The 12,730-nt window shown below is 33.1% G+C and overlaps 1 protein-coding gene across 1 annotated transcript; it reads right to left on the reverse strand.

Moving 5' to 3' along the window:
* Positions 1-3,741: 3,741 nt before the first annotated feature.
* Positions 3,742-12,179, reverse strand: LOC149183025 (cysteine-rich receptor-like protein kinase 2). Its single transcript, XM_089414783.1, has 10 exons — positions 11,811-12,179; positions 10,138-10,381; positions 9,764-9,994; positions 9,517-9,665; positions 9,328-9,405; positions 5,086-5,160; positions 4,786-5,002; positions 4,409-4,643; positions 4,162-4,312; positions 3,742-4,050 (listed from the first exon to the last, which is right to left on the reverse strand). Exons 1-10 carry the CDS (start codon positions 12,177-12,179, stop codon positions 3,742-3,744), a joined length of 2,058 nt encoding a protein of 685 aa, XP_089270909.1.
* Between the last annotated feature and the right edge of the window lie 551 nt (positions 12,180-12,730).

Raw genomic sequence — 12,730 nt, forward strand, 5'->3', positions numbered from 1 at the left:
AGTTAACTTAAGATTTTATAAAGTGATAAAAAATATATATATTTATTTACAATCTTAAAAAAAAAAATAACAACAATACTAAATTAGTAAGAGGCGTGTTCATTACAAATATAAGCTAATAATTACAAAGATTTTCATTTAGCTTTAAGGCACTAAAATATATCCCAAAATATTATAGTTATCTTAAGAGTAAGAGCATTTTTAAAATAGTTTAGAACATTTAATATTTTTGTTTAACAACCTAACAACCCTCTGTATATTCTTTACATCACTATATTTTATTAAAATTATTATATGTTCATATTGTGGGTTGTCGATGCATAAGAGAGGACAGGCTGCGTGCTCTGTATTCTCGTCTCCCGGTGCCTTGAAAGTTGAAAAGCAGATTAAATGAATGCAGATAAAGCTGAATCTACGACAGTGTAGTGGATATTTCATAGCTTACAGAAATTCAGCTCAGTAGGAGAATCTGCATGCTTGTCGGTGCCGGTCATTATAGTTTCCCATAAATTTCCGAAAAGTGGAGTTTCGAATATTTATATAAAAAAAACCTCTTCACATATTCCAACTATCGTTTACAATGTGAGGATTATAAATTGCCGTAGTGTAATTAACTGGAGGAATTGTCCGGAAAGTTATGGAAATTCTAGTAATATTTAAGGAAAATTTGGTAAGGATTTTTGTAAATCTAAGTTATAGTTGTTAAACTTCAAAATTTTAGGTGTTTTAGACGTTTTTGATGGTGCTGAATCCATTTCCACCATCAAAAACACGATTCAAACACTTCCTCTACAAGTTTTTTTTGAAATTTTTTTGCACCACTTTTGGCCCTCCCGGGAATTCCTCCACCTCGGTAGATGACTCCTTATAAATTACACTGGCGCCTATAGAAGAAGCTGCTTGACCAGCGAATTTGAGATATTAATTTGAAATACGAGTAAATCAATATGGCGTATTGTGCGATCAAGAGTTTATGCCACGACAACATTCACCACTATTTATGTTTGGAGTCGGCTACCGAGGCGGAGAAATAAAGTGGGGGAATCAAGCAAAAAAAATTCAAAATTTTTTGTAGATGCAGTGTTTGAATCATGTTTTTGATGGTGGAAATTGATTCAGCACCATAAAAGATGTACCCCTAAAATTTTGAAGTTTAACAATTATAACTTGGATTTATAAAAATCTTTGAATTTTCTTTAAATATAACTAGAATTTCCATAACTTTCCGACCAATTCTTCGGGCTCGTTAGACTACGGCTTTATATTTTGTTGAACTAATAAATTACCCGCCGAAAACTCATGAATTAATGTGTTGACAAGTGAGTGGGACTATACAAATTGTAATGATATCCCAATAAAACTCTAACCAATAGAAATGAAAATAATTAAATTAATTTATTAATAAATCAAATCAAATCAAACATTGTAATGTTAATTTTGTTTAATTGATTTAATTATAAATAAAAATCAAATCAAACACTGTAATGTTAATTTTGTTTAATTGATTTAATTTTTTTTGGTCTACTAGCAGTTAATTAACAACTAATTAAATATCAAAGTAAATATCCAATACCTTATATCTCTGCTTGGGGCAAGAATGATAATAAGATTTTCTTCATAATCTATAAGAATGATATTTAAAACTTCAATACTTGTAATTATATTGCGCTCAATATTGTATTTTTATAGCTTGTTAATCAAGTTTCTCATATTCTTTATTTGAACTATTGGTTGAACATAGTCTAAACAGGCAGATTTAGTATTGAGGCAATAACGGTTTAGCATAGTCTAAACAGGAAGATTTAGTATTGAGTTAATAACAATGGAGCATAGTCTAAATAGGAAGATTTAGTATTGAAGCAATAACCTGGGTTGAGATGATATAAGTTATAAAGTGAGCAATTGTTTTTTCCAAAACATAAGCTTGCTTTTCCAAATCTAAATTTTTCAAATCATAATCATGTATTTTTTTACTCACAGATGAATTTGGTAGTTCCTATCATATCATATACTTTTAAGCAGAAGGGTGGTGATGGTTTTTTCTCAAACAAAGGAATAAAGTATGAAATCTCGTTCAAAATCCACATTTCCTAGCACCAGGTTGTTGATATATCCATTAAAAATTATTTTTAGCTTTTAATAGTTTGTTAATTATAATAACAATTAAGAGATAATTTAATCTAAATTTTCTCATAAAATTTATTTTTCCAAAAAATGATTGCATTCTTTTATGAGAAGTTCGAGGTGGTAAATCATTGATCACTGTAACTCTATTTCGATATATACAACAATCACATGACACATATCATGACAAAGAATCAGACCTACTAGTAAGGTCACTTAGACTCTGACTATATTGTATTAATGTGAACTAAATTCTTGCTTCATATTTTATGCTATTGTATTACTATTAACTAAATTGTTGCTTCATAGTTCATGGAATTAGATTATTAATCCCACCAAATGCATACAACTTGAAACACAAACAAACAAAGACAAATTGCTAAGCCAACCAAATACATGTAAGTTGAAACACACAAACTAACAAATGCATGTAATAGAGGAATAACAAAGTACAAAAAAACCAAAGCACAAAAAACCAACAAAATATTATTCGACTTGAAAAACATTAAAAATAATTTCTTTGCAAACAAAAAATTATGTACTTAATAGTCTCATTCATCTATATCTTTCTTTTTTTTTAACCACTTCATAGACTTTAATCTCTGTAATTTTCTTCTTCACATTTTTCTACAACTCCACATCATAACAAGTTTCACAAGTCTTGGTATGATGTTAAATGACTAGAGTTTTACATCTTTTTGCAGAATGTTAGATGACTAATGGACCCAGCAAATGCACCTCCACTTCTCAATGCCAAATTTTAAAGCATGAATCTCAAAATGTCCCCTCTACAATAAGGGAGATATATTAAATGTTTAAGGTACAATAGAAAAGATATAATAAATGTTCAAAGTGTGTTAATATTGTTGCAAATCAACACTGAGATTTGATAATTAATGTTATTAAATGCCTAGAATACAAATTTATTTAATTAAACTTAGATGTTCAGTACCACTTAATTTTCTTTTAATTAAATTTTGATTTTAATTAATTCTTATAGAAAAATGTTATTATGAATGTTCTTAAAATAATATTTTTTTATTAACAATAACACATATACTCAAATAAACATATCATTTTATCAAAATGTCATTTGTAAATTTTACAAAACACATGTTATGCTCTTTATTATTACTTTCAAAAATATTTTTCCATATAAATACTAATACACAATACAATTATAATAAATCACTTCACATTTTTTATATTTTTGAAATAAAAATATTTATTTATTTGTTTTATTTACTTGACATTTCTCACTTTTCAAATACTTCACCAACTAAAAGATTGAAATTTCATTTATGAAGGACACGGAAATCAATTGTTTTAGGTACGATCTTCTCATAAACAATGCAATTTACAAAACATTATAGTAAACTATAGCAAATTCCGCAATTTTTTCAAAATCTACTGCATTTATTAGAAGTGTCGATGCTGTGGCACGGAATAATAAACAAAGAATCTTTAAATCAAACTCATTAACCTTTCTCTATATCTCTGCATCGAATTGAACAATGAAAAGCATACTATGCATCTGACGCTTTAACTTCTGGGTTTCCTATAGCTGTTGGTGCACTTGCTGGCTTGAGTGAGAGTTGCTGTAAAATGCTAAATACGTTACACACTAATTATTGAGCCGTGAGATGGATCAGGTGCCGATGATTCAGAGTTAGAGGTGGCATTGGAATTCGTAGGCCTGCTTGTTGTGGCGTTATCTATGAAATCTGGCTGCGTAGGTTGGACTGGAATATCGCCATCGTCGTTTAGCATCCTTAAAACATGTGACATCGCTGGCCGCGTCGAAGAGCCTTGAGTACAAAGAAATGCAATTGAGATTATTTTGAGCACCTGTTCTCTTGAGTACTGTCCCTCTACTGTTGAATCAACAATATCCAAAGCTTCATCCTGTTCGTACTTATTCCAAGCCTGCACCATCATCAAGTTTCTACACTGAAATTTTATGCAAAATAATTTTCCTGTAATACTCAAACCAAATTATCTGATAAAAGATTCTTTCAAACAGAGACAGAGATGCACCCATTGGAGAAGAATCTGTACAGGCTCTGGCAGTCTATAATCCAAGCACTTTCTCCCACTCACAATCTCAAGAACAACAATCCCATAACTATAAACGTCAGCTTTTTCTGATAATTGCCCATGGACGGCATACTCTGGAGCAGCGTAGCCTCTGCCTCATAATAAATTCATGGAAGGAACAATGCTGTGAGACTCCTTATAAAGAGGAGCTTCTGAGAGAAATTAATAAATGGATTGCACAACTTACCTTGTTCCTCCGAATCCGCTAGTAGAAACATGGGTTTGGTCATACGGAAAGAATCTAGCCAATCCAAAATCTGCTATTTTGGGATGAAATCTCTCGTCTAAAAGTATATTTGCACATTTGATATCTCTGTGTATAATGCGCTCATTAGCATCCTCGTGGAGATATGCAAGGCCCCGAGCTGTGCCCTCTATTATCTTTAAACGTTTTTCCCAACTCAAAGGATTCCTTATCTCTCCTGTAGATCTCGAAAAAAATATTTGCAAGCTTCAATACAGATAATATTTGAATGCTTCAATACATGTAATTGAACCAATACAATTTTTTTTTAACGAACAACTTGAATCGCTAAAACCACAGCTTTAATGAGAACAACTTACCAAACAAATGCTTGTCAAGAGTGTTATTTGACATAAATTCATAAACCAGCAAGCGTTCATGCCCTCGCGTGCAACATCCAAACAAACGAACAAGATTACGGTGACGGACGCTGCTGATGAGCCTCGCTTCTGTGAGAAACTCCTGTGCGGCTTGAGTAGTCTGATGCCTTCCATTCAGTTTTTTAATGGCAACTTCCCTCCCATCCGGAAGACTTCCCTGCTCGTCTAAATCATTAGAATCCATCTGCAAATAATCCATATAATTGAACAGACTCACAAAAGGCACTTTTGATATTATACCTTATAAACTTCACCAAATCCTCCTCTGCCAATTACATTGTTTCTTTCAAAGTTCCCGGTAGAATTTTTCAGAACCTCTTAATCGAAAACCTCAAAGCTTTCCTTAACCGCAGTTAGGTTGTCATCTGCACACAGTATTTCTCACAACGATTAAATAAGACCAAGTCAAAGAAATCTGGAAAATGTAGTTTGGAAGCCCTAATAATGATGAGAAATCACCTGGTCGAGAGTAACTCTTCCATTGTCTACTTCGTCGACATAACAGTACGAAACACACCACCGCAACCAACACTGCTCCGCCAATGCTGACTGACAATTTGGCCACTAATTTTGATGACGAATTCCCCTAATCTGAAACAAAAACAACAACAAAAGTAAATTAGTGATATGCATGTTCATTACAAATATAAGCTAATAATTACAAAAAAAAATAATTCCTTTAGCTTTAAGGCACTAAAATATATACCAAAATATTATAATTATCTTAATAGTAAGAGCATTTTTAAAATATTTTAGAACATTTAATATCAATTTTTTAACAACCTTATGTATATTCTTTACATCACTATATTTTATTAAAGTTATTTTAGGTTCATATTGTGGGCTGTCGATGAATAAGAGGGCACAGGCTGCGTGCTCTGTATTCTCGTCTCCGGATGCGTTGAAAGTTGAAAAGCAAATTAAATGAACGCAGATAAAGATGAATCTACGACAGTGTAGTGGATACTTCATAGGTTACAGAAATTCAGCGCAGTAGGAGAATCTGCCTGCTTGTCAGTGCCGGTCATTACAGTTTCCCATAAATTTCCGAAAAGTGGAGTTTCGATATAAGAAAAACCTCTCCGGATATTCCAACTATCGTTGAGAATGTGAGGATTATAAAGTGTCCCAGTCTAAATAGTCAGAGGAATTGTCGGGAAAGTTATGGAAATTTCGGTTATATTTAGGGAAAATCTGTCAAAGATTTTTGTAAATCCAAGTTATAGTTGTTAAACTTCAAAAATTTAGGTGTGTTAGACATTGTTGATGGTGTTGAATCCCTTTCCACCATCAAAAACAAGATGCAAACACTGCCTCTACAAGATTTTTTGAAACTTTTTTGCCTGAATTCCGACCACTTTTGGCCCTCCTGGCAATTCCTCCGCTTTGGTAGACGACTCCTTACAAATTATACTAGCGCCTATAGAAGCAGGTGCTTGACCAGCGAATTTGACATATTAATTTGAAATAGGACTAAATCAATTTGGGTTATTGTGCGATCAAGAGTTTATGCCACACATTCACCACTGTTTATGTTTGGAGTCGTCTACCGAGGCGGAGAAATAAAGTGGCTGGAATCAAGCAAAAAAAATTCAAAAAATCTTGTAAAGGCAGTGTTTGAATCGTGTTTTTAATGGTCGAAATTGATTCAGCACTAGAAAAAACGTACACCTAAAATTTTGAAGTTTAACAATTATAACTTGGATTTACAAAAATCCTTGCCGAATTTTCTCTAAATATAACCGGAATTTCCATAACTTTCCGAGCAATTCTTCGGACTCGTTAGACTACGACTTTATGTTTTGTTGAACTAATAAATTACCCGCTGAAAACTGATGAATTAATGTGTTGACAAGTGGCTGGGACGATACGAATTGTAATGATATCCCAATAAGACTCTAACCAATAGAAATGAAAATAATTAAATTAATGTATTAATAAATAAAAATCAAATCAAACATTGTAATGTTAATTTTGTTTAATTGATTTAATTTTTTTTTTGTCAACTAGCAGTGAATTAACAACTAATTAAATATCAAAGTAAATATCAATACCTTATATCTGCTTGGGGCAAGAATAATAATAAGATTTTCTTCATAATCTATGAGAATGATATTTAAAACTTCAATACTTGTAATTATATTGCGCTCAATATTGTATTTTTATAGCTTGTTAATCAAGTTTCCCATTTTCTTTATTTGAACTATTGGTTGAGCATAGTCTAAACAAGCAGATTTAGTATTGAGGCAATAACAGTTTAGCATAGTCTAAACAGGAAGATTTAGTATTGAGTCAATAACAGTTGAGCATAGTCTAAATAGGGAGATTTAGTATTGAAGTAATAACCTGGGTTGAGATGATATAAGTTCTAAAGTGAGCAATTGTTTTTTCCACAACATAAGCTTGCTTTTCCAAATCTAAATTTTTCAAATCATAATCATGTATTCTTTTACTCACGAATGAATTTGGTAGTTCCTATCCTATCATATACTTTTAAGCAGAAGGGTGGTGATGGTTTCTCTCAAAGGAAGGAATAAAGTATGAAATCTCCTTCAAAATCCAAATTTCCCAGCACCAGGTTGTTGATATTACTTGTTTAATTTTTTTTAAATCCATTAAAAATTATGATTAGTTTTTCATAGTTTGTTAATTATAATAACAATTAAGAGATAATTTAACCTAAAATTTCTCATAAAATTTATTTTTCCAAAAAATGATTGCATTCTTTTATGAGAAGTTCTAGGTGGTAAATCATTGATCATTGTAACTCTATTTAGATATATACAACAATCACACGACATAAATCATTGATCACTGTAACTCTATTTAGATATATACAACAATCACACGACACATATCATGACAAACAATAAGATCTACTAGTAAGGTCACTTAGACTCTGACTATATTGTATTAATGTCAACTAAATTCTTGCTTCTTATTTTATGCTATTGTATTACTATTAACTAAATTGTTGCTTCATAATTCATGGAATTACACTATTAATCCCACCAAATGCATACAACTTTAAACACAAACAAACAAAGACAAATTGCTAAGCCAACCAAATACATGTAAGTTGAAACACACAAACTAACAAATGCATGTAAACAGAGGAATAACAAAGCACAAAAAAACCAACAAAATATTATTCGACTTGAAACACATTAAAAATAATTTCTTTGCAAACAAAAAAATATGTACTTAACAGTCTCATTCATCTATATCTTTCTTTTTTTTTAACGACTTCATAGACTTTAATCTCTGTAATTTTCTTCTTCACATTTTTCTACAACTCCACATCATAACAAGTTTCACAACTCTTCGGATGATGTTAAATGACTAATGAGTTTTACATCTTTTTGCAGAGTGTTAGATGACTAACCCAGCAAATGCACCTCCACTTCTGAATGCCAAATTTTAAAGCATGAATTTCAAAATGTCCCCTCTACAATAGAGGAGATATATTAAATATTTAAGGTACAATAGAGAAGATATAATAAATGTTCAAAATGTGTTAATATTGTTGCAAATCAACACTGGGATTTGATAATTAATGTTATTAAATACCTAGAATACAAATTTATTTAATTAAACTTCGATGTTGAGTGCCACTTAATTTTCTTTTAATTAAATTTTTTATTTTAATTAAATCTAATAGAAAAATATTATCATCAATATTCTTCTTAAAATAATATTTTTATTAACAATAACACATAATCTCAAATAAACATGTTATTTTATCACGATGTTATTGGTAAATTTTACAAAACGTAAAACAAATGTGATGCTTTTTATTATTACTTTCAAATATATTTTTTCATATAAATACTAATACACAATACACGTACTAAATCACTTTTTTAATACTTTTAAAATAAAAATATTTATTTATTTACTTGACATTTCTCACTTTTCAAATACTTCACCAACTAAAAGATTGAAATTTCATTTATGAAGGACACTGAAATCAATTGTTTTATGTACGATCTTCTCATAAACAATGCATTTTACAAAACATTATAATAAACTATAGCAAATTCCACAGTTTTTTCAAAATCTACTGCATTTATTACAAGTGTCGATGCTGTGGCACGGAATAATAAACAAAGAATCTTTGAATTAAACTCATTCAAGTTATATATCTATACTCTGCATCGAATTGAACAATGAAAAGCATACTATGCATCTGACGCTTTAACTTCTGGGTTTCCTATAGCTGTTGGTGCACTTGCTGGCTTTAGTGAGAGTTGCTGTAAAATGCTAAATACGTTACACACTAACGAGGGCATAAAGACACGGTTATTGAGCCGTGAGATGGATCAGGTGCCGATGATTCAGAGTTAGAGGTGGCATTGGAATTCGTAGGCCTGCTTGTTGTGGCCTTATCTATGAAATCTGGCTGCGTAGGTTGGACTGGAATATCGCCATCGTTGTTTAGCATCCGTGACATCGCTGGCCGCGTCGAAGAGCGTTGAGTACCTGTTCTCTTGAGTACTGTCCCTCTACTGTTGAATCAACAATATCCAAAGCTTCATCCTGTTCGTACTTATTCCGAGCCTGCACCATCATCAAGTTTCTACTCTGAAATTTTATGCAAAATAATTTTCCTGTAATACTCAAACCAAATTATCTGATAAAAGATTCTTTCAAACAGAGACAGAGACGCACCCATTGGAGAAGAATCTGCACAGGCTCTGGCAGTCTATAATCCAAGCACTTTCTCCCACTCACAATCTCAAGAACAACAATCCCATAACTATAAACGTCAGCTTTTTCTGATAATTGCCCATGGACGGCATACTCTGGAGCAGCGTAGCCTTTGCCTCATAATAAATTCATGGAAGGAACAATGCTGTGAGACTCCTTATAAAGAGGAGTTTCTGAGAGAAATTAATAAATGGATTGCACAACTTACCTTGTTCCTCCGAATCTGCTGGTAGAAACATGGGTTTGGTCATACGGGAAGAATCTAGCCAATCCAAATCTGCTATTTTGGGATGAAATCTCTCATCTAAAAGTATATTTGCACATTTGATATCTCTGTGTATAATGCGCTCATTAGCATCGTGGAGATATGCAAGGCCTCGAGCTGTGCCCTCTATAATCTTTAAACGATTTTCCCAACTCAAAGGATTCCTTATCTCTCCTGTAGATCTCCAAAAAAATATTTGCAAGCTTCAATACAGATAATATTTGAATGCTTCAATACATGTAATTGAACCAATACAATTTTTTTTTTAACAAACAACTTGAATCGCTAAAACCACAGCTTTAATGAGAACAGCTTACCAAACAAATGCTTGTCAAGACTGTTATTTGACATAAATTCATAAACCAGCAAGCATTCATGCCCTCGCGTGCAACATCCAAACAAACGAACAAGATTACGGTGACGGACGCTGCTGATGAGCGTCGCTTCTGTGAGAAACTCCTGTGCGGCTTGAGTAGTCTGATGCCTTCCATTCAGTTTTTTAATCGCAACTTCCCTCCCATCCGGAAGTCTTCCCTGCTCGTCTAAATCATTAGAATCCATCTGCAAATAATCCATATAATTGAACAGACTCACAAGAGGCACTTTTGATATTATACCTTATAAGTTGAGTAGCGCATAAAACAGCCCGCCTCGAGACCTCGACCTTCGAACATTGGAGGGCATGTGAGTATCCGAGTCTGAGCTTGCATCAAGCATGCTTGGCAACTAAGGTTGCTCAGTGAAGGCCAACACTGAGCGAGACCATATAAGGAGCCATCAATGGATCCAACGGCATAACCATTATTTTTAGAAGCGTTGGTTATGAGTTGCGTGGACAAGTCCTTGGCTCTTTCAAGGAATGTCTGTGGATCGCTGGAATTTATTGCGGCACAATAAACATAGTTCCCACCGTCCACATCCTGACTATAAAAGGTATTATTCTCATAGCGGAGAAGACAACCGTCTGTTGAATATGTAATTTAATCTGCGCTGATGCACAACGCCCAAAAACCGCTCAGCAAAACCATAAACCATTTTATGCATATCGGACCGCTTTTGCGTGAAAGTGGTTTCCGTATTTTTGATTCCGATAAAATTTGGTGCACACGTGTGGCTCTCCCCATACGTCAGCCAACGTAATTTTTCGGGAGTTATTGTTCAGTTATGTAATGCCTTCCGATATTCTCCTCCACCGTCAGATTTGCTCCCGCGCTCTCCGCCATCGATCGCCTGAAGCTGCATACGGGCCTGCATCAAGTTAATGTTGCGTGGAGTAAAATACAAGCTTGGTTGACTGCAGACTTTCTCCATGAAGACATTTAATGAATTTCTCCTTATTCGTAGAAAGTAGGTGAATACTTAAGTTTTATATACGGCACGTAAAGTTTTTTTTATGTGTGTTCGTTGTATGTTTTAATAGGTATGTTTTGTATTAAGTTTTTCATATATATGAGCCACGTGAAATGTGCTCTATGTTGTTGCGTTGACCATTAAAAAACGGGAGCAGCGAAAAACCTTTTTTTTTTTGTTGCACGCAGCTCATGAAAAACAGGGGAGCGCATGTGAAGCAGGGGAAGATATTGCACAGCAGTGCATAGATCTGTTGTTGTTTTTTTTACCAGTAAGTAAAATGTTTTTACAGCAGTATGTAAAAGAAGGTTTTTACACCAGTAAGTAAATGTTTTCACAGCAGTGAATGTAGATGAGAATTTTACCCAGCACAGTGAATTCTCAGGAGGAGACAGATTTCGTTGTTTGATGGTTGAATTTTTTTTTGTGGTAAATCCCTCTCAGCAAAGAGGATGAATGTGTATCAGGCATATATTTTAATGAATAGAAATGTTTTTATGGTGGTGAAATACTCTGTTCCTCAGTAATTTTTTTTTAAAGCTTCCCTGTGCACAAAAGATCCTGAAAAGGTAAAAACAGAACATTGCCTCTGTGGAATTTATTTTCTTTGTTTTTGGGATTTATCAGAAAAATCCCCAACACCGTCCAAATGAATCCGAGCACCATTAGCTTCACGACACAGTGCTTTTGCATGTCCCGCCGCTTCCTTCACGCACTGGGAACACTCGTTTGCGTTCAAATACTTGCGGCACACAGCAAGACCATAGACAGGATCCGTTTTGCCAGGATCGATTTGCATTGAAGTAGCGAAGCCATCTGCAGAGAGATTTAAAAAGAGGGATTGCAAAACATTATCGAGATTGTCTGTAAACGCTGTAGCATTAACATACATGTGGGGGCTGCACCCTTTGCCCACCAATTTAGACTGGGGATCGTCGGCTGCAACACCGACTGCAATCATGATGGCCGCCATTATAAGCAGAAGTTGAAAATGAGCAAGTTCTGCCATCAGTCCAGCCAATACTCATTACCATTGAAATCAACTTTACTGTCAAGGCAGACTTGAATGAGGGAGACGATCATTTAGAGAGGGGAAAAAAACCTTCAAGTAGCATAATTGATTTTTTCTCTCAGATTTGTTTGTGTGTGTTTATGGTCAATATTGAGAGATTGAGTTGAGATGTGGAAATGATGACTGTTTGCTTTGATAATTAAAAATAAATATGTTTTATGATTTTAAAAATTAACGTGGAACTAGTTGGTCAAAATTGATGGCCTTTGGTTTTGGTGGAAGAAGAAGAGAAAAAATAATTATTTATCACAAATTATTGATTTGAATTTATCGTAAGAGCTCATTAGAATAATGATATTTTAGCTTTTGGTCGTTTCGAGATGATTTTATTTAATTAACCAAAAATAAATCTAAATTAAAATTATTGGTTTGAATTAATCATAAAAACTAATTAGAAAAATAATTAGTTGAATTTTTAGTTATGATGTAATCAATACTCATTACCTAATCAAACATTATTAAATATTTAATTTTTTTATATTTATTAT

Source organism: Pinus tabuliformis, chromosome 3_2 (genome assembly GCF_031772625.1).
Source record: "Pinus tabuliformis cultivar Carrire ecotype Pingquan chromosome 3_2, CPIR1, whole genome shotgun sequence".
Classification (NCBI taxonomy): Eukaryota; Viridiplantae; Streptophyta; class Pinopsida; order Pinales; family Pinaceae; genus Pinus; species Pinus tabuliformis.

Bases quoted from the DNA above. Each gene is read 5' to 3' on its own strand.
- LOC149183025 (XM_089414783.1), bottom strand. From the start codon at position 12,179: ATGGCAGAACTTGCTCATTTTCAACTTCTGCTTATAATGGCGGCCATC. The intron at 10,382-11,810 runs GTTGGGGATTTT...GATTATTTGCAG, and splicing joins CTCGGATTCATTTGGACGGT to ATGGATTCTAATGATTTAGA. The intron at 5,003-5,085 runs GTATAATATCAA...TTAGACGAGCAG, and splicing joins GATTTGGTGAAGTTTATAAG to GGAAGTCTTCCGGATGGGAG.